Here is a 21,905-nt window from a genome sequence, read left to right as displayed (position 1 = left end):
CTAAAGCTTTCTTAATGTAATGTGTTGAAACCTTTTTTATCCTCACTAAAATATTATTACTACATCACTTACGAATAACTAGCTAGCATTCATATAAGGTGAAGGTCCCTTCAAGCATTGACCAATCAATTTAGTTGACACAACATACTAAACTGTGATTGGCTATAAAAAAAATTTAAAGTGCCATGACACTCTAAACGTATTTAAACACAGGCGCTTTTGCTTTTACCTGACAAACCCTCAGCGCTGCTCCCACTGACATGTTTTTTAATTTTTCCATAAATTGAAAGTAAAAGTCGTGCATTCACAGTCATACTAATATCCGCATTCTAAGTATGCTAGGCATTACTATGCTGTAACTATCGGGAAACCAAGTCAGACTCGGGTATTTCCGTGACAAGACACGAAGTACAGACTTGTTCTACGATTGTACCGTAACAGTACTGACGGTCCACCATTGGCTTCAACCGGCGGTTAGAGGAGGCTGGTGCGAGCTGATGAATGACGGCCGGAGCTGTGTTGACACTTACAAGCCGAAAGACAGCCCACGGAACCCACTCAGGCCTACATATATCACGTTTCCATCGTGTAAAGATGTCTGATAAAAGAGGAGGAACGAGACATCGTTTGTCTTAACGCCGTGGGGAGGGAGATGTTGCGGACCGCGAGCGAACTGCGTGACAGGACGACACGGTGGTCAGGCGCAGCGCTCGCCTTCACAGGTTGATCATCCGAGAGCAGAAGTAAATATACGCTGTTAGTCTCTATAGACAGTGCGTGGAAAATACAGGCTTATACCCAAAGGAAAGACTAGGCGGCGCCTGCTAATTCCTGGAAATATAGCCCTCCGACCAGAATGACAGTAAGCAGCGCGTTGATGTTTATTCGCTGAAGTTGACGCTCATGCTTTGGCTACGAAACACGGCGTGTAGGAGGCTTGAAGGACCGTCCGTCTCGCACATTTGACAGATAGCCAATCAAATCAGTTATTCAAATTGGTGCTCTTATGTCAGTGACCTATATCTCATGCCTGTGCGCCGAGAGCCCACACTAACCTCTCCACCAGACCAGACAGAATGGAGATCAACGGTTTAGACAGCCAAGCGCAGCAGCCGTCCAGCGGAGAGTCCCGGACGGAGCAGCCGGCTGCAGATCCTCACATGGAGCAGAGAGATGCTCCTCAAGAACCAGATAACAGCAGCAGCAGCGGTGCCAAGGAGGAGCAGGGTAAAATCGTGAAGGAGGACAGCGCCGTGCAGCTGATCGAGGCCGGGTGCAAGCCGCCTCTCTCCCCAGCTTCTGAATGCGAGGTTCAGGTGGAGGGGCACGGCCATGGGGCCGGATTCGTACCACCCGAAGGAGGTTATGGCTGGCTCGTGGTTTTTGCTGCAACCTGGTGCAATGGCTCGATCTTTGGGATTCAAAACTCTTTCGGCATCCTGCACATGATGCTGGTGAAGGAGCACACAGACCCAGCGGACCAAACGTCTCAGTTCAAAGTGGGTGAGTAGCAGCAGCCTGTCTGACACATCAGCTGCTGGACAGAGGATCACTTTGAGAGCATGCAGAAAGCTGTCAGTGGAGTATTATTACACAAACTTTACTTAACAATAGTTTATGTATACAGCAGACAGCTATATCTGCTCCAGCCTAAAAAAGATGTGGATCAACACGGAGTTCAATTAAATTAAATATCACATGTACCCCAGCTGTACATTTAAAATATAATAATATAAAATAATTTTTTTATTAGTGTTTACTTTTTAATGTTCCCCCTTCCATTTATTTACAGTCAGTGTTATCTGTTCATCTATACCAGCACTGCACATTTCTTTGAGACATTTATTAAACTCTTTCCCCTCAGGGGTTCTAGTTATATCCTGCATACTGAAGTGCATTATGTGAAATATTTAATAAGGACCCTAAGACTGTGAAAGAAACATGATATGTCACAAAAATAGATGCTTGATTTAAGACCTCGTGACAGTTTCTTTTCAGGAATTTGTATAATTGTGTCACAGCAAAACTGCTGTTGACCACTAATTAGGGTGTACATGGCTGGAACACCAGTAATGCCCCTGAATACTACAATTTTTGATATATAGCAGAGGGAAAACAGGGGAAAGCCTGATGTTACTGTGCAGGAATGCCACAGGTTAGTGGCAGAAATATGACTCCCTAAATAAGGGTTTGTCTGTCATTTGTAGCAAACTGACATTTTCTTGTTTGTGGAAAAAAGTAAACCGTAAATCTGTCAGTATTCCGCAATGTTAATGGAGCAGCACAGGGGTTTGGGTTTCACCTGTGGTTTTTCAGCTTTGCACTTGTTAATCACATTAACAACTACTGACTACACGAGTAATTATGGGTGTCCTTACCCCTCCATTCTCCTGAGTTCTAAAAGTTTCAAGTGGAACAGTTAAAATTCCTGTCAATTTCCACATCACCTGCAAAGGTTATTGCCAAGATTCTGAAGGGATTGTTGTGCCAAGACAAAAGCTAAAGAGATCAGTGTGAGGGGAGAGAGCTCATTTATGTAAGTGCAGGAAGCTTTGCACCTTGTTTTTTTATCTACTTTATGTTTAGAAAAATGGTGTCTGAAGGCATCATATTACATTCTGGCTGTGGTTGAATGCCTGAGAGTTGTGAGCTTGTCTGAAAAAAAGACACAATGTGACTGGTGTCTCTTTTCCAGAGTCGTATAAAGCCCAGTGTTGCAAACAACATGGGGAAGTTGCTGTCCAGGTATTTCTCCCCTTTTATCCTGGCTTGTTAAGTATTTCATCCCCAGCCTTTCCTTGGATTTAGTTCTTGCACTCATACATGAAAGGATTAAGGGAATAGGCCAAGTCCTGACCTTTTCACCTCAGTGACAGACGAAAACACAGAGGGAACGGCTCAACTACAACAGCTGAACTATCCAGTGTTAAGCAGTAAAAGTTAAATTTACATGTAAGAACATGTTAAATAAAGTACAGGGCCACAAAGGGAGCAGGTAATAAGATATGGATATGGTTAAATAATATTTATTAAACCTTAAGGGGTAAACAGAGATTTTCAAAAAACCCCAAGGAATATATCAAATGGGGGATCAGGACAGTCTTACTATAAAAGAATGTAATGAAGTCATGGTGAGTGGGCTATGAGTCACAGATGGCACTGTTTAATTACTGTTGTGGCCACACATGCACCAAAATGCTGATGTGTGCAGGTGTGTTGTCTATCACAACCTTTGTTAAAAACGAGGAACAAAAAGTGCTGCTTTTATTACCAGTGGGCAGCAACTCCCTACTGAGGTGATGTGAGCAATGGGTGCGCCGAATGTTTGAGACAAGTTCAAAACGAACTTGTCGGCTGTAGCAGAGTTCTTTCAGAAGAGGGGAATGTGTGTGAAGGAGCAGAAGAAAGGGACTGAGTGAGCGAGGGATTAATTTTTCATTGATGCATGAGATGATTTTCTTTTATACTCCACTAGAGTGAAACAGAGCAGTAGGAAGAAAAAGAAACAGACCCTTTGAAGCACATTGTCTGCTGTCTTTGTCAAAATACAGAGTTGTATATATTTGTTGCCTTGTTCAAAAGCATTGTGGCATGAGCCGAATATTCTCCACTGGAAGTGCTGCTCAATCCCCGAAGGAGAGACTTAATTTACTTAGTGGTGGTAATGTTCATCACACTCACAGAATGAACATCATACTGCAAAAGTGTTACAACATCAGCTGTAAGGGAACACTGAAGAGACAAGACAAAAGAAGTATGCCAAATGCAGTTTAAAACACAAACAGTCAGCAGTAATGACTATGAACCGAGGCCTAACTTTAGCCAGCCTGTTCTGCTACAGCACCAAAACTGCTGTTAGGGATAACAGTGAGAACCCAACCATACACAAATGGTGGCACTTTACTGTGATGAGAGTATTAGAAAGGCTAATGGACTTAACTGGCTGTTAACTCATTAGCCCCTCAAGTGGTAAAAGGCATCATCTGCACCTCCTGCTGAAAATATGCATTCATTTTTTTTTTAAAGTATGTTTAGTTTGTAAACTACAAGTTTGCCTTTTTAAAAAATTAAAATGTTAATATCTAGTAAGTAGAAGTAGTCATTAGACCTGAGTTCCAAATATTGAATTGTGTGTTTGATCAATCTCTATCATCCTTGTGTGACCTTGTCCTTTATTTGGCTTGGCCATCATACTAGTAAGGAAAAGTTTACATTTTTGGTGCTTAGGAGCTGCTACCAGATGATATTTAGCTGGAAGGCATCAAAGGAACAAACATAAGTCTCGATACCTGTTTGAATTTCTGTTCAATTTTTGTGTGGCAGGCTTTTTCACTCAGGAAAAGCATGTCTGACAACACTGTGGGGCATGCTAACAATATTTGTATAGGACTAATGTGCTGCTCGAGGAAACAAATAAAGAAAATACATTTGTAAGTTGGTAGTTAGAATTAAATCTGTCAATATGAGGTCTGACATATTGTAAACAGTAATGCATACAGGTGTCTGTACCTCACCAGTCATTATGTGGTGCTGTATTGTAGCTTCACTGCTGCCCCAGATTTCTCCAGCATCTCCAGGGCAGCTGGAAATCCCAGGTTGGCAGCTCAGAGTGCACTGTGGCATTTTTGGCATTCCAGAGGGCAGTTGAATGGGTTTAGATTGGACAGGAGTCTTTACAGGGTACACATGCTAACAAGCAGGTACATGAGCATTTTTTTAGCGTTTTGTCTTTATTTAGGAAGCAGAGTTAAGACTGACACGAAATACTGGCCAACTTGAACATGACTTAGCGTTTTTAAGGGTCCATTCCATCCACCTAAATATAGGTGCATTTTAACACAAACAAATGAATGGCTTTGTTTTTTAGAAGCTTTTCAAGAGAATGCAAATAGAAAGTCAGGAAAAATTAAATAAGGACACACTGTGAAATGTGTGTGAGTTTGCCTCACAATAATATGTCATAAATGTTTATTAATATAATATATTATTATATATTAATATAATAAACTTTGAAACATTGAAAATGTAGTTAGTATTAGAGAATAATCTCTGTATCAAAGGCAAAGCATGCAATCCAACTGATCTAGTTGCTCCGGCATATGACCCATTGCAAGCGCTGCAAAATGTACATGAACCGTACATAAGCAGCTGTAGTCTGATATGAGCAGTGTGAACCAAGCAAACAACTCCTGCAGCATCCAAAGATTTCTGTTGTCAAAACTCATTTGTGGGCTGACACTGAATAGTTTGAAGACTTTCTTCCCTTGCTGGTGACAGATGGTCCCCCAACTGTCTTGCCTCACACTTTCAGTCCTCTGCAAACTCTACTGTAGCTTGACCTGATTTGCTGTATGATAATCAACTAGGCATTGCTACCACAACCCCCACTGTTATGTAGCACAGTGTTCTGGATGGCAGTCAACATACAGAGTTCTTTACATTTGACACAACACTGAGAGCATATTTTAGTGTATCTAGCTCACTCTAGGTCAGCTTATCTGTGTATGTATGTTTGTATGTATTTACCCAAGCATGTGGGTGCATCTTCTTCCAGGAAGTGACAGTTTTTTAAACTACATTTTGTGCTTGCTACTTGTAATTATGTGGTATCATGATAACAATTTTTAATGCACTAAATAACATTTTTGTTAGCCACATAACAGGCTCAATAATTGTCTAAATGATGGCCTTTGGCATGTGTACATTCTGTTTTTTCTGCTGGAAATTCCTTATACGTCATATAACAGGGTATTGTGATACAGCTCCTGCTAAGGGCATTTCATGTGGCCTTGAGGACACAGACTTCCATATAAAGTCTATGGTCTACTACCTTCTTGTTTCCCTTAATAGTGCAAAAATATGTATGGCTATTGTTTCTTGAGTACCCAAGACAATTTCAAACACAGTACACTGCATTGTTTAGTTCAAGGAATAGTTCCCCCTGTGTCGTCAGAAAGCAGCTGCACATTATGTGTGTTCTTAATGTTTTGTCACACTGGGATCAAAATGAAGACATAAATATGAGATTAAACTGACTGATACCTTTTGCTAGTTACAGCTTTTTACATTTTTCTCAGCTGTTTCTACTACCATCTAATGCACTGGAGGTAAATAGAACTACACACAAAGACAGCAGTAGCATGCCTTTGTAGTTCTTTTCAATAACAATGTTGTTATTCTTTGTGTTTCACAGAAGGCACTGTGAAGAGTTTTTCTTTGAAAGCTATTTCTATTTAAGGTAGCGAACTAAAGCGCTATAATTGCTCAATGCTCATCAATATGGATGTTATTTAATTTAAGAGCAGTATATGTTAATAAAAATAAAAATACGGTAAATAAAATCATTGTTAGGGAATTTGAAAAGGTTCTACTCAAAAATATCCATATAATGCTGGTGCTGCCTTATGGCAACTAAACTTAACAGTCCTATTTTTGCATTAAACAAGAATGTCTAAAAATTGGTTTTCTTTGCCACAGCACATTTGTTACTACAATGTACAGATGGGTCCTAGTGAGTCCTTGTCTTGCTGTCAGACTGCATCTATCACAGAAAAATAGGAAAGCTTGTTAAGTTCCCTTACCAATACCACACACACAATCACACACCGTTTTCCTCGCTGTGTTCTTTTCCTTTTGTTTGTAAGTGTTTAGACCTAATCCTCTCTAATGAGTACACTGCAGTTGCTCTATTCACAGACCTTTGCTTGTGACAGGGGCAGGGAAAAGGGGAGTTCTGTTGGTGAGGTTGATGAGAAAATACAGGAGACAGTGAAGCAATGAGACACGGGTCTGTCGTTTTCATTCTCTCATTGTACACTGGATCACGTATATAGTCTCCTACACACTGGTTCAGTGATGGTGATGGCACTAATGCCAACATTATACCTACTCAAGTCATTATAAAACCTCAGAGCCTCTTTGGAATGGGACTTTTTTCTGTTCAGTGCTCATTTCAACCTCTTGCTTCATCTGTTGTATAATGTGCTGTTTTCTGGAAAGGGAATTCAGATCCACTTGTAGGAGAAAAAAGGGCTATACAGAAAAGAATATATTATATTAGTTATTCAGGGAATTATTTACAGCATGCCAGTAACTGGGCTTTGAAAAGCACAAAGGAAACATACTTACAGTGCTGTAGGTCAAGATACACCACACAGTCTGGCTGTGAATAAGGCTGTGGTACTTCCAGACAACTGGACCTACTGGACAAGAAACAGAACATTTTGCTAGTACCATTGTTGATTAAGCAGTTTTATGTGAATGTAACTTCGATAGAGAAGAATAGTAGGAGTTGGAGAAACTCCAGTGACAGTAAGAGTAATTCCACTGGATGAAGCACTCCAGGCTGTTGCCATTAATTTCTGAGATTCCAGGCACCACTAAGGACTGCAACCAAACAAAAGCTGACCTGATTCTGTCAGGAGTTTTGTGCTGAGCACATTTTTTTGGTGATTAACTTGTAGGTGTATGTTCATTGTTTGTGTCATGAGATTCTAGAGCTGTGTGTCGTATTTCTGATCATACAGTGTGCTATCTTGGTGTTGGAATGCAGCTGAATCATAGGATAATCCATTATCTATAAACCTATGTGGTCCTGCAGCATCATATTAAGATCTGCCAGCAGTTATGTTCTATGTTCAATGGCAACAGCAAGTAATGACAGTGATGAACTGATGCTTTAGTCAGTGATCATTCAAATGCCAGAACTTTCCAAACAGATTCCAAAGATGACTTCTCTGATAGATCTGTCTGCCAAACCACCAGGTTAATACTATTTGTCTTTGTAAACACATTAGACATTAAAGCTACCTTTGCTCCTTTGGAGAGTGGACGCAGACATGTTTGTTTGCACTGCAGGGTACGCAGTGTCTCTGAGCATTCTGGCTCGTTATATTTTAACACTGCATGAATATTTCACCACATACCAGAAGTATCCAGTTTTTAAACTGCTTAATCACCATGGGAAATCTTAAGGAGTGCGCATGAACTACATGCTGTGAAGGCACATTACAGAGTGCAGTTTAACATAAATTTGTGTTAACAGCAGATCATTTGTTGGGGAATCACAAGGAGCAAGAAAGATTTACATGAAAACTGGTGAAGAAACATGTTCCTCCAATGAGCTTCTGCACATTTATATGACATGGAGTCAGTACCTACAGGGAAGTTCAAGAGCAAAGTTAAGCATGCAACACACATTCACAACATCACAGGTGTTGTATGTCATGTCAGTGAAATTTGGATCGACCTGAAAATTTGCATGCTGCAGGGACACATGCATAAGCCTGTTCAGTTTTCAGAATAGTTCTAAATAAAGCTGGTGTGCACACTACAATTCTTTCTGTCTACAACATACAGTATAATAACAATGCTGCTTTAAGGAAAAAGATTCAGCTGCATATGGTGTGTGACGGGACTTTAATGTCACAATGAGTTAGCCTTTTGTACCTATAAGGAGAATAAGCCTCACATGTGTTTCTTAATACAATTTTTTTCTCTCTCTTCTTACCCTCCTCTCCAGCCTGGGTTGGCGCCCTGGCCATGGGTATGATCTTTTTCTGTTCACCGGTGGTCAGCATGTTTACAGATCACTTTGGCTGTAGGAAGACAGCCGTCACCGGGGCGACAGTGGCTTTTATAGGGCTGCTCAGTACCTCTTTTGCAAAGTAAGTTATTATTTGTACAATATCACAGTCCAAAAACAATGCCACTAATATCTAGGTGTAAATATAGCACAACAAAACAGGAAACAAAGCACAACAAAAGACCTTAAACAACTAAACTGACAAGAAAACACAGACACATTCTGACAGACGAAGTGACAAAAACACGGAAAGCACACGGACTAAGGTGAAAATAAGGAGACATAGGTGACAACAACTGGGGAAGACAATCAAACAAAAACAACAAAGACAGGAAGTGACAGTTGTGCTTAAAAAAAGGGAAATAACACAGAAAAACTAAACAGAAAACCTGAGACCATAACAAATTATTACAGTTTATTATATGTATGGAGTAACATATACATATGGAGTGTTTATTAATATTATTATTATTATTATTATATTTATTAATTTATTTCTTGTATGGTGGCTTAAATAAAATACAAATAAAACTAAGTATCTAAGCTATAGTGCAAACCTTAAATTTCTATTCATCATTAAAATTTTCAATCCATTATTTTATTTCAGTTGATTTTTTTCTATTCCACTGCAGTTCTTTGATCCTTCGCTACTTCACATATGGCATCCTATTCGGCTGTGGCTCTTCCTTTGCCTTCCAGCCCTCGTTGGTAATCCTCGGCCACTACTTCCGCCAACGCCTGGGCCTGGCCAACGGTGTTGTGACGGCTGGTGCCAGCCTCTTCTCAATGGGCCTCCCAGTATTCCTCAACAAGGTGGCGGAACCTCTGGGCCTCAGCAGAACCTTCGAGATCCTCAGCCTCTTCATGCTGGTCCAGGCGATGCTGGCGCTAACATTCAAACCTTTGCTCCCAGCAGGGGGAGGCATGGGACCACCAGGCATGGGCCCTGGCCATGCTGAACCCCAGACCCAGGCTACTGGTCAAGGTGGTAGCAAATGGAGCAGAGCCATTGCCAGGATCAGGAAGTACTTCAACCTGCGTGTGTTTCACATTGTGACGTACCGGGTTTGGGCGTTTGGAGTGGCTACAGCTGTATTAGGTTACTTCGTGCCATATGTCCATCTGGTAAGAAAATCTTATGGGTATATGCATGTAGTAAACATGTGGTAAACAGTCGTTCATTTCTTTCTGTTGTTTGTGTGTGTTTGTATATGACCTAATATTTTAGGTTTACATAAACAGCTTTAAGCTGTAGATTAACAGAGGCTGGATGGTCTCCTGTTTGTCATAAAAGTGATATCAGCTGACTTGGGAAATGGGCAGAGAGAGAGAGGCAGAGAAGGACTAATGTCAGAGCTCCATTGTTGCACTGCGGGCGGTCTGATGCCATTTGCTCTCTGTGGGTTTTTTCAGAGAGCTCAATGATAGGCGTGTCAGTGGGGCAAATGAGTAGTGGCTTGAGAAGCAGGAAGCTTGCTCAAAATGGTCAGACCCTTAACTGTGCCACAGTTAAGAGTCTGCAGGATATACAGTATATAACAAAACAACTACTGACATTAGATATGATTGCCAAAAAGAATGTATAAATGCAGTTTCAGCTGAACTTGATGGCAGAAGTCTTAAGTGATAAAGGTAAAAAGTACAAAGCAGTCTGACCCTTGACCGACTTTGGTGTGAGATAGTAAGGGATGAGGAGGAATTGTAAAGCTGCAGTATTGAGCTGTGAAGTTGATCTCCCTCTATCCAGATGTCGGATGTTCCAGCTCCGGCCTCCCTCTGTCAGGCCTGTTGTTTCAGGCCCAGGCCCAGATGTAAACACAGCCCCGGCCTTTGTATCTGCTCAACCACCTCAGGAAACCTCTCCTGTATGGCCTCTTTGTATCCCTGAACATGCCTATCCTATGGCCATTGATGAATGTAGCAACCTTCAAAGCAGAGCAAATATTTCACTAGGACCAGCATGTTCAGGAAAGTCTTCAGAGGGTGGTTTCATGTTTTGGATCTGATTTGGGGGGTCATGGCTGAAGGGAGTGGGAGGGTCTGACCTATATGTGTGGGGTCTTCCTGTCCCGCTGTTCTAAAGGTCTGTAGATGAAGATATTTTGTTATTGCAACCCCTTGATTTGGGGTTATGTATGAATTCCCCAGAAATTGCACTGACTGTAACTCAAAATATAACACTCATTCGCATTGCTGAAGTAATATAACAACAATAATTACATTATCCACCATTGTACATAACCTAGGCTGACATCGGGTCTGTCTTTGTGTGTCTCTCTTAGATCTACTTTGTGAAAGAACAGTTCAAGGATACTCAAAAGGACTGGGTGCTCCTGGTGTGCATAGGAGCATCATCTGGGGTGGGACGCCTTGCTTTTGGTAAGATTGGGGACCTTATTCCTGGTCTACAGAAGATCTACATGCAGGTGAGGAACGACTGAAAACTTATGATTAAAATGGCATGTTGGCTTTAGTTTGATTTCTTAGATATCATTATATTAAAAAAATCATTGTTGTCTTCTCATTTATAAAGAAATGTCTTAATAAAGCATATACCTCAGTAAAAGGTTTTGTAAAGTTTTTTAAAGATGTTTTGATGGTCCTAATGACAAAAAACTGCACTAAATCAATGTTTGTTCAATATGATTATTCTTCTGTTATTCTTAATATTTAAATGATTTTTAAACAAGTTTCCAGTGAGTGAATCTTTAAAATTAATGACCACAAAAGACGTCAAAAGATCAAAATGAGTCAAAAGACTAACTTTTATTTCCAGATATTTACATCTCAATCTGATACACAACTTAGAAGATAAAAGCTTGTGTTTGAACCCGCCCAGTTGTCATATGAGCAAAAGTATTGGAACGGACAGATTTAAAGTAGATTGAAGTGAATAAGACTAAATATTTAGTTGAAAATCATGTGCTTGCAATAACTGCATCAAGCCTGGGACCCACTGACATCACTGAACTTTTGCATTCTTGTTTTGTGATGCTTTTCTAGGCTTTCACTCCAGCCTCTTTTAGTTGTTTATTTTCTCCTCTTTAGCTGGTGAAACACATGCTCTATAGGGTTTAAGTATGGAAATTGACAATGACCAGTCTAAAGTCTTCCATTTCTTGCCCCCGACAAACTCCTTTGTTGTTTTGGCAGTGTGTTTTGGGTCGTTATCTTGCCAAATGATGAAGGATCTCCTAGTCAGTTTGGTTGAATCGTTCTCTACATTGATATACTAAATGTTTCTGTAGACTTGTGAGGTCATTTTGCTGTTGCCATCATGTGTTACATCATCGGTGAAGATCAATGAACCTGTCCTAGAAGAAGCCATGCAAGCCCAAGCCATGACGTTACCTCCACTGTGTTTCAGATGAGCTTGTGTTCTTGGGATGATGAGCAGATCCTCTCTCTCTCCAAACTTGAGCCATTTTATCACTTTGGTAAAGGTTCATCTTTGTGTCATCAGTCCAGAAAACTTCAGAGAATGTCTCGAGGCTCGTCTCTGTACTTTTTTTTGGCAAATTCCAGCTTGGCCTTCCTATTCTTCTTGCTAATAAATGGTTTGCATCTTCTAGTGTAGCCTCTGTACTTTTGTACAAGAAGTCTTCTGCAAACAGTAGATTGTGATACCTTCACTCCCCCCCTCTGGAGGTTGTCACTAAGAGTTGGTTTAGGGTATTTCTTTACAACTCCCAAATGTTTCTGTCGGTAACTGCTGCTTTTCTTCTGTGGTCTTCCTGTTCGAGGTCTGTTACTTCTTCCACAGGACATTCCAATTGTGCTATGGCTCTGAATGATTTTCTATTTTCTCTTAACTTGACAATTGCCTGTTTTTCACAGTTCTCTGGTTTTCATGGTAATTACAGCAATAACTGACTATAAATGCACTCTGCACAGACAGAACCGAATCTGAAACTGAGTGAAGACATTCGGTGCTATTTATTGTTGGAATAATCAATCAGCAAAACACAGTGTCAGTCACTTGATCCAATACTTTTGCATGAAAACTGGTTGGGTTCAAAGAAATGGTGCTATCTTCTAATTTGTGTATCAGATCCAGGCATAAATAACACCCATATGTTTTCAGTCTATAGCAAACATAAATGTATTGGATTCCCTGTTCTAATACTTTTGGAGGGGACTGAATACTTACGTATTTAAGTAGTAGTCTTGCTGAATCTTAATGCATGATCCATTGGATGTGAAAGCTTAACACTCTGCACATTGTGCAGGCATGTAGCTTAGCATTAGAGTAATACTGAAAGCCAGAGGCATAGTGGTGACACATGGCATTAACATGATCCGATCAGAAGGGGACAAGTCCAAGTACAGCTGTGACACAGTGGCCGCTTTCTCACAGAGTTGTGAGTGTTTAAACCCCTTTTTAATACACCTTTGCACACCTTTGCTCACCTTTGCTCTTTCACAGCGTGTGATCCTGCCTCAGTGCACACATTCAGAGGGATTGGCTATGTAATCAGAGGAGCATCTCATGTCTGCTCAATTGCTGTTTCCGAGGTGTAATCATATGTTTAGTGTACAGTGGCACAGAAAGGTGTAACGTTCCTACTTTATTCTATCTGTGCCAATATAAGGCCCTGCCCCTTTCTTTACAGAGATGCAGGACCTTATATTGGGATAAAAAATAGAAACGTCGTAGCTCTAAAGAAGCATCCAAACACTTATTTAGTTGTCAGTATTGAATAAGCTTGTTAATGGGTACTTTCTGTCTATTTTAGGTGGCGTCCTTCATGGCTTTGGGCCTGATGTCCATAATGATTCCTCAGTGCTCTGTGTTTGAAGGGCTGGTGGTTGTGTGTGTATTTCTGGGACTGTGTGATGGATGCTTCCTCACCATGATGGCTCCGATAGCTTTTGAGCTGGTTGGGCCCATGCAGGCGTCGCAGGCCATAGGTTATCTTCTAGGCCTCATGTCCCTCCCAATGACAGCAGGTCCGCCCATCGCTGGTGAGAAGCACGCTCTTTCTTTCAGCACTGCACTGTAGCCCAGACTGAATTCACTGTGATCCATCTCCTTCCTCCTTGTATGGAATTCTGCATGTTGACAGTTAGGACACACATGTTGATATATTTTAACACAGAAAAACTGTTGACAGAAAGAATTATAGGAAGTACAGGGAAAGTAAGAAAAACGCACCACATGATAGATTGGAGAGTGGATTGTATTTAGAGGCCAGATTGGGGCCAGCTGCAGGCTGTCTCCAGAGATTTGTGTTCTGAAAGAAAAGAAAACACACTTGAGGTCAGATCTTAACTACTCAACTACTCCCCTCAGCTCTGCTGTTCTCTCTCTCTCTCTCTCTCTCTCTCAGCTCAATACCAAAAGCTTGTGTGAAACAGTCAATGTCAGTGTCAAATTTATTAATATAGCACGTTTATAAAGCCAAAGCCTACCAAAGTGCTTTACACTAAAAACACAAAACAGAGTAAAACACACCAATACAATAAAAACAAATTAATCATGAAGCACTAATTTGATGACTCAGCGATCCTTCAGCGCTCTCTTGCCAATCTCTTTCAGCTCTCACACATACTTGGAGTGCTCTCACTACACAATGCTCAGACTTCCAGGCATTTTTAAGCTAATGTTTAATGTGTTTGTTCTTAAAGTCTCTCACTGAGCAGCTGAGTTCTTCAGAACAGATTCATTTTGCAGGACAGATCTCCAGATCATTCAGGGATAAGAAATTTGCTCTTAATCTGATTTTAATTGCAAGGGCAAACCATACTCTACAGCTTTTGAGTAATACTTAATATTCTAATTTTACATGTGAGCTTTAGGCAGCAGAGTATTTCCATTTTGCCCTATCTTGTTGTTTCCAATAGCTTTGTGAATGTTATTGATGACCACATAATATGACTTGTTCTGCACACATGCAGTTCTATTTAAAGGTCCAATCTGTAACATTTAATGGCAATAATCTGTTGGTGAGATGCCTTCCCTTTACAGTAGCTTTGATTTTAAATGATAATCAAATGAAAATGAAATGATAATGGGTTCATTCTAATACTTACAAACAGTGGGACTGACATGATTATGCACACATACTCTGTGTATGTATGTTGAATCTGAAACACTGGTCCTTTCAAGAGAGAAGCTGACCTACTTTCAGACTACAGTGTAGGGATTTAAAATCTCTTTTTGACAGCCCTTTTTTAGCCTTAGTTAACTGAAACATGAAACAATCGGGTTCTGTTGCATTAAAAAGAAAAAAAAACTTTACATATCAAACAAAGCCGCTGAAGCCTTTTAGTGAGATCATCACAGTATCAACAAGTTGAACTGTACAGTCTGTACAGTTCCTCAACATGAATGCATATGTAACAGGCAGGATTGTAAAGAATCCACCCCCTACCCCCCACCCCACCCAATATATGTCACACGCTGCAAGCTTGTTACACTTGTTGACCTCAGTTTGCTGCAGTTTGCTTTACCCACTGCAGGCTGAGTAAGCTTTATGTGCTTAATATGACCAAGAGTACAGTCCTATTTTGGACTTCCAGTGTTGACAACATGGTGCCAGGTACCGGTGGAGATACATTACATAAATTCAGTTATGAAAAGATGAGGTCATTGTAGAAATAATGTTATATAACCAAAGGAAATAAGTTTGCTACCGCTTAGCATCAAGCAACCTACACAATAGAGTCTAATCCTTGTGTTGTGCCCTCACTTAGTGGTGGTGGTCTGTATACAGACTATAGTTTAGAACAGACACTTCTTTGATAAAGATGATGTGTGTCAATGGGACTGCTGATATAATGACATTAATTATACCTCCATTGTCCAGGTCTCCTACACGGCTACTTTGGGAACTACACAGTGGCTTTCTCCCTGGCTGGTGTGCCTCCTATAGTCGGGGGCATGGTGCTGTTCTTTGTGCCCCTGATACACCGCAGGCTCCAGCAACACCAGCCATCACCAGAGGACACGTCTACGATTACCCACATGTTGCCCACTGCCCCACAAGCTGAAGAACCCAAGAGCTGCTCCAATGGAGACCACCTGCCTGGCTACACAGATGTAGAGACACACATCTGAGTCCCACTGAATGAAGGTTGCAAACCTTTAAACATATCAGGCATAGCTCATGTAAATAAGCCAAGGCCATCTTCTTCATGTATATATATATATATATATATATATATATATATATATATATATATATATATATTATTTCTTTTATTTTCTTTGAGGGATTCAGCCCACCAGCACCTTTTCTCATCCTTTGCTGTCCTGCCAGCCAGTAGTCTGAACTGTAGACTTCCTGTTGGTTGAAATTTAACCTCTCACCCTCCTTGACCCCTGTTGGCTGTTTATTTTTAGGTGAAACAAGTCAGAAAGGGTCCTCTGGCTAAAAGCTAGAAAGAGGACAGAAAGAAGACACTTCAGTGTTGCATGATGGAGGAGGATAAGCACAACATAGTCTCCACAAAACTGGTTTGGGACTATGTAGTAACACATACCTCCAAGAGGAAAGAAATGCAGACTAACTTTGGTAGTTTGTCATTTCACGTTTTTTCTTGTGACCTAAGTTTTGTTTTTTTAGATTTTACAATGTCAAGATGAAAATACCCAAATGTAAGAACTAGTGAAGGGAATTCACATTTTCTTTATGTAGTACCTCATGCATCTAATTTTATGTAACTGTAATGCAGTTTATTTAGTTTAGCTAAAACACTGTCTCATCTAATGTAGGTTTTGTCTCTGTTTCACTGCCTGTGTTTTCCTGCTGTGATGGCTGCAAGAGAAACATCTGTTGGAAATGTCACAGGAGGTAAACGGACACATTCTTCTCATAGATGAGTCAGTAGATACAATCACCTCAACTCACACCAAGCCTGGCTGCACTCTGTACTCGCAGCCAGGGTCTAACCCAACGTCTAACCCTTTCTTTGGGAGACAGATGTGTGATCGAGGCAGCCGTTGATTCCACTGATTCATATGCAATGAACGCTGGCTTTTTGGATCATTTAGCTAGTTTTCGGTTTAGGTCAGTGACTGCAGCACATGGTGGGTTAATTTATGCAGTCAAAGCTAACACAGGCGAGCATCTGCTGCCTGAATTAATGAAGATAGCACAACAGTTGAAACAAGGACTGTCTGTAGAGCCTTAATGTTTGTTTCCACTCACTAAACTCTACAGTTTTTATCAATTTTTAGCAGGGTGCTAGACAAATCCATGTTAACTGTGTTTGTTATGACTTTGAAAAATAACTGACACTAGTTTTATACTGTGTGGACACTGTATAACAGCTGGAATCCTGCAGTCATTACTGGAACACGAAGGCTCAATTTTGGTCACAAAAAGGCATTTTCCTATTGTTTGTTTTGAATGTTTGTATGTGTGATTTGGGATTTTGATACTGGGACAGTTATCTAACTACTGTATTGAATCTGTTGATGAGAGGGAACTACTGAGATTAAACCTGCCAAATGGCCTGAGCCCTTATCAAGCCATCTCACAGATAATCAAATCAATTTGCTGCTTTAGTTTAGTCTCATCATGAGGGCATTGTTTTGGCAGTAATGAAATCAAATTGTCACAGCCTAGTTGAGATATTCCTTCTTTATGTTTCATAAACATCAAGATTACTTACCTCTGCAATCTTAGAAGTTAAACAACTAACTGTAACGAACATGAAGTAGAGGTGCAATAATCAGTGTGACTGAAAGGCAAAGAGGGGAACTGGGAGAAAGGTAAATCCATCAGTTGGTATGCCTTTCTGTCAGTTACCCCATTTGCTATTGCTGCCGTTATTCAGTCTGCTTCTGTGTTAAGACACTTGACAGCCTGGAAGCTACACAGACCTCACTGCTGAGTGTAGCTTTTTTGGGATTATAGGACAGACAGTTTTAAACAGATAACATAAATACACCGTACCTCAGTAATCAAACAATCCTTAGCAATCCATTTGAACACACGCTCCATGATTTTGCTCTTCTGTGTATTTTGTTTTTCTTGATATGTAACAGCCACAAACCTGCCAAATGCCTCGCTTCCTTCAAAACCTCATTAGTTTCAGTTTGGGTACCACAGAACTGTAAAACTACACATCATCATTCCTCACTCTCTTCCTAAACACACAATATGTCCTTAACAAAAAAACTTAAGACACAAACGATAACATTATGCAAAAACATGGGTCTCTAGTTTGACTTCTGGGCTGTGTGAGCTGTCCCTCTACCAGACATATAAGCTAAACACTGGTCAGCTGTTGAAATTGCCACTTGGCTAGTTGTTGGCTAGTTACTTACTAAGTCTTAAACTTTAAAGTAGTTTTGTTTATTACTTGCTGGTGAAACAGCTTAGCAGGTTAATTGCTAGTTTGCAAATTGATGCATTGGCTATGTAGCTAGCTACAGGAGTGGCACACAAACCGGTGAGTGGAGGCCAGAACATTTGGAGGGCCTCTAAGATGGAACTGTTAATTCAGATTTTTATTATAACCCTACTTACCAGTTTGCATTTTAACTTGATGCTGAGACAGTAAAAGTTTAAGGTCATCAGACATCACCATGAGAGTGACTCCTGGCTTCAGTCTACTCTAGGTAGCACTGTGACAGTTACTAAGTATATTAAAACAACCCTTTACGTATGCTGAATAAAATAAAAGAATACATTTCAAGGAACATTAAGTGCATGTAGTGAAAGATGACCCGTCTTGCTCCTGTATAGCATCATTTTAAACTTTATGCTTTTGCACTGTAGATGGTGCCACTGAGTCGCAGGAGTTCCCTGCTATCAAACTAGAGGCCTATGTCACCAAACTGGTTAAATAATGAGTGACTGCTGCCCATATCGGATGACAGTCAACCTCTTTGTTGCAAAAGTCTGACAGTGCTTGTCTGCACAACAAAATGTGATACAGTTGTTTTTGACATTTTGCTATGTTGAGTATGTTTATGAAAAAGTGAAGGAGCAGAAGCCAGACATTTGAGTCAGAGCAGTAACCTCAACTTCAAAACAAATCTGCCTTACTAGCTGCACAGCAGATCACAACTTCTTTCCAGATTTGTGACAAAGAAGAGAAGACTGTGTAGTAACTTTCAGATTATTATTTATAGTCATCTAAATAGTCTCCTCAGTTAGCTAACATAGTGTCATCACAGCTTCGCCCAGTTTCTGGTCAAAACCAGTGAAATGCTCCTGCTTTATTAACCCTCTATAGATTCATGTATCTATCTAATTATTTTTTTAATGATACTACTGGAACTGTTGAGTTGGTTTATGTGTTTAGATTTGAGATAATATATAAATGAAGGAACTGAATGAATGAAGAATGGTAACAATACATGTGGATGGTTGAATGGGTGTCTCTCGAGAACAAATGCGTGGCTTGCCAAAGTCTTTTCAGTCTATGCAGCAACACTGGGCTCACTTCCTCTGACCACCTTACATTCTGATGTCTGAACGACTCATAACGACGAATGTTTACCTGCATTTGTCTTCTGTAGCACTCTAAACTGTAGTGCCTGCAGCAGTTCAGGATGTTAGACCTAGAGTAGAGCTCCTTGTATTTGATCTTTTATCTGTGTATGTACTAATGACACTACTACAATAATGCACCATTTGTTGTTTTTATGATATGATTTTGAGCTGTTGTTGGACTTCTAGATGTTTCACTGAACACATTTCTCTCCTGTGTTTGTTTTTCCCGTTTCTTCTGGTGCTTGGCTGTGACTTACAGTGTGCAGGTCATGGCTGCAGAAAAACACATCAGGTGGAAATATGAATTTACAGAGCAATGCGCTAGTACCTTGTTTATTACATTCTTGAACTAAGCATAATTATTAAAGCTGCACAATGGTTTCATATAATGAATATATATGCCTGACATTCAAGCCTTTGACATAGTGCTGATTAGGCCTGTTAGTGCTGGGAAAACCACACACACATGAGCTGGTCATATTTAAAGCTGGTGCCTGTGGTGGTCAGACACCATCTATAGTGGCATTTTAGTCACAGAACGCTTAATAAAAGCAATGAGATTCTGTTATAGTGCTTATTAATCTGGCCACACAGTAACATATATAAATACATCTATATTGGACAGAAGACAGCCCTCTGGGACACCATATGACACAGGTGTGGTGTCAGACCTGAACTGACCCATACAGACCAAAAAACTTCTACCAGCAATACAGGAGGGGAGCCGAACTGTCAATCAAAGCGCCATTTAAGTATTTGGTGGCTTGGAGCCAGTTAATAAGAAGAAGGTACTCATGGTTAAGATTGCAGAGCCAACTGAATGGAAAACAATAAAAACAGGAATGAGGATGGAAGAATGTTAAGGGGGCCATATAAAGGCTGAATTTGTAGTGGGCTTAATAAAACATGGGCAAAGACAGATGAAAAAAAAGGCTACAGCAAGTAGGAATAGGGTGGAGGACACATTCAGGAAGCAGCTTCTGATGCTCCAGATAAAACAGTGAGCCTTCAGGTTTTTATCCCTTATGCAGGGAGAGTATCAGTAGTATTATATGGTATCTACAGCTGATGTGTAATTATCCTCACTGCCAGAAGGGGAGGACAAAAAGCATTTGCTTTGATTTTCTGCTGATGTGTTGATCAGGACATTCATGGCCTTTGGCTCTCATACAGAAAAAGCCACCTGACCTGAAGTCACTCCAAGCTGTTACAAAACCAAGCCTACGGTGCAGTGTGCCATTTGTCTGCTCCCTGACCTCCAGCTCCGCTTGTTGTTTAACTGCTGTGCTTTTCCTTCATCTGAATCCAACATGTCAAACAGCTGAAGGTCTGTGTATTACAAAGCTGAGCCATGACATGGACCACTTCCAGCAAGAGTTTTGTGAAAGATTTTTTTAATGCTTTTCTGAATAGTGTGTCGATCTCTGTGCTTCAAATCCCGTTATCATCCTTACTTTATGCTTCTCAGTTTTAAGTATCTCATTGTTTAATGTTTTACTGGTCATTGATATGTTTCTGTACGTTCCTGCGGTTCAGCCCAGGCCTTCCCACAGCCTTACATGGTGAAAAATGAATAATATTTCAGTGCAGGGCTCTGCTAAACTTTCCTTCTCTATGACCTTCCATAAGGTTGCTGCAGTTAAACCTCTATTGCCTCTCTTCATCACTTCTTAAAGCTTATGTCACACACACACACCTTTCCTTTTATATAAACACATTTCATATGATTTAAGAAGGCCAGTGACATCCATTAAAAGATCTGATTCTCATGCTGCTAGGAAACGTAATGTAATTTTTGTGTTTTTTTGTGGTAATTTTGAATCTGTATCAAAAGAGGCACATTTTTTCTAATAAACCAACAATAAAGATGTAATACAGCGACCCATTTGTTCACTGTGTGCTTCTATTTCCACTGTTTAAAAAACATTTAGCTACAGAATACAGATTACATGCCCTAAATGTCATTTGTAATGTATACTTTTACATTACTCAGTCTGAATTCATTCTTGTCTATTACAGGTGACAGATTATAATCCAACCAGCCCATTTATACCTGTTAAAACACATTTAAAGAGCCAATACACAGACAGGAAGGAATTCAAGTACTTTTGAGGCAGAACTATCCACTCAGAGACAAGCGATCAGGAGGAAGTCAGAGATCTGCTGTAAACAAGATCTTTACTGTGACAAAGACAATGATTTTTATGTGACTTGTTTTATCCAGCAGAGTGAATAAACTTGTAGTCCACTGATTTCAACAATGTAACTGTATTCTAATCATCTCTTTAGAATGTAACAGAATACAGCTACTCACATTTTGTATTCATGACTTCAGTACATATAATCCGTTACTCTCAACACTGTCTATTTCTACATCAAACATGGTGTACACAGCTGCATTGGAGACTAAACGCAGACTCCCTTTGAAAGACACTCAGATTCAAAGAGAAATGTAACACTCAGCTGCTGTTCAGAAACGCTGAATGTGTCTCCAAAATGCATAATCTGCTCATCACCACAGCAACATGGCTGGGTAGAGTTAGTCATTAAGTCCACCCTTGATTCTTTGTTCCCTTGGTTAACCTCAGCGTTTCACACTGAGGCAGCCGATCATGCTGAATCTTAAAGAGGACACATAACAATATAAATTCTCTGAGGCAGAGCTCTTAATGTACATACACAAAGAACAACTGTATACATGTCACAAGGCAAACAATAAATCAGGTGTGGAGCCTGGCTCTGAGCCTGCAGCCATCTTTTTTTTAACATTTGATAAATGCAAAGAGGAGTGATGTATAGAGTTCCCTTTTTTTCTGTGCATTGCAGTGCTCAGGCAACATATGCCTCTGTCTCTCCGAGTTTCCTTAAAC

General features: G+C 40.3%; 1 protein-coding gene across 1 annotated transcript; it reads left to right on the top strand.

The window, feature by feature from the left end:
• Positions 1–1,076: 1,076 nt before the first annotated feature.
• On the top strand, positions 1,077–20,916 carry slc16a2 (solute carrier family 16 member 2). Its single transcript, XM_028415800.1, has 6 exons — positions 1,077–1,503; positions 8,522–8,666; positions 9,217–9,709; positions 10,867–11,010; positions 13,321–13,549; positions 15,394–20,916. The coding sequence occupies exons 1-6, from the start codon at positions 1,077–1,079 to the stop codon at positions 15,642–15,644; spliced, it is 1,689 nt and encodes a 562-aa protein (XP_028271601.1). The 3' UTR covers positions 15,645–20,916.
• The last annotated feature ends 989 nt before the right edge of the window (positions 20,917–21,905 follow it).

The sequence above is a fragment of the Parambassis ranga genome, chromosome 10 (genome assembly GCF_900634625.1).
Source record: "Parambassis ranga chromosome 10, fParRan2.1, whole genome shotgun sequence".
NCBI lineage: Eukaryota > Metazoa > Chordata > Actinopteri > Ambassidae > Parambassis > Parambassis ranga.
The sequence above is the reverse complement of the archived record's forward strand: the minus strand, read 5'-3'. Positions and strand labels throughout refer to the sequence as shown.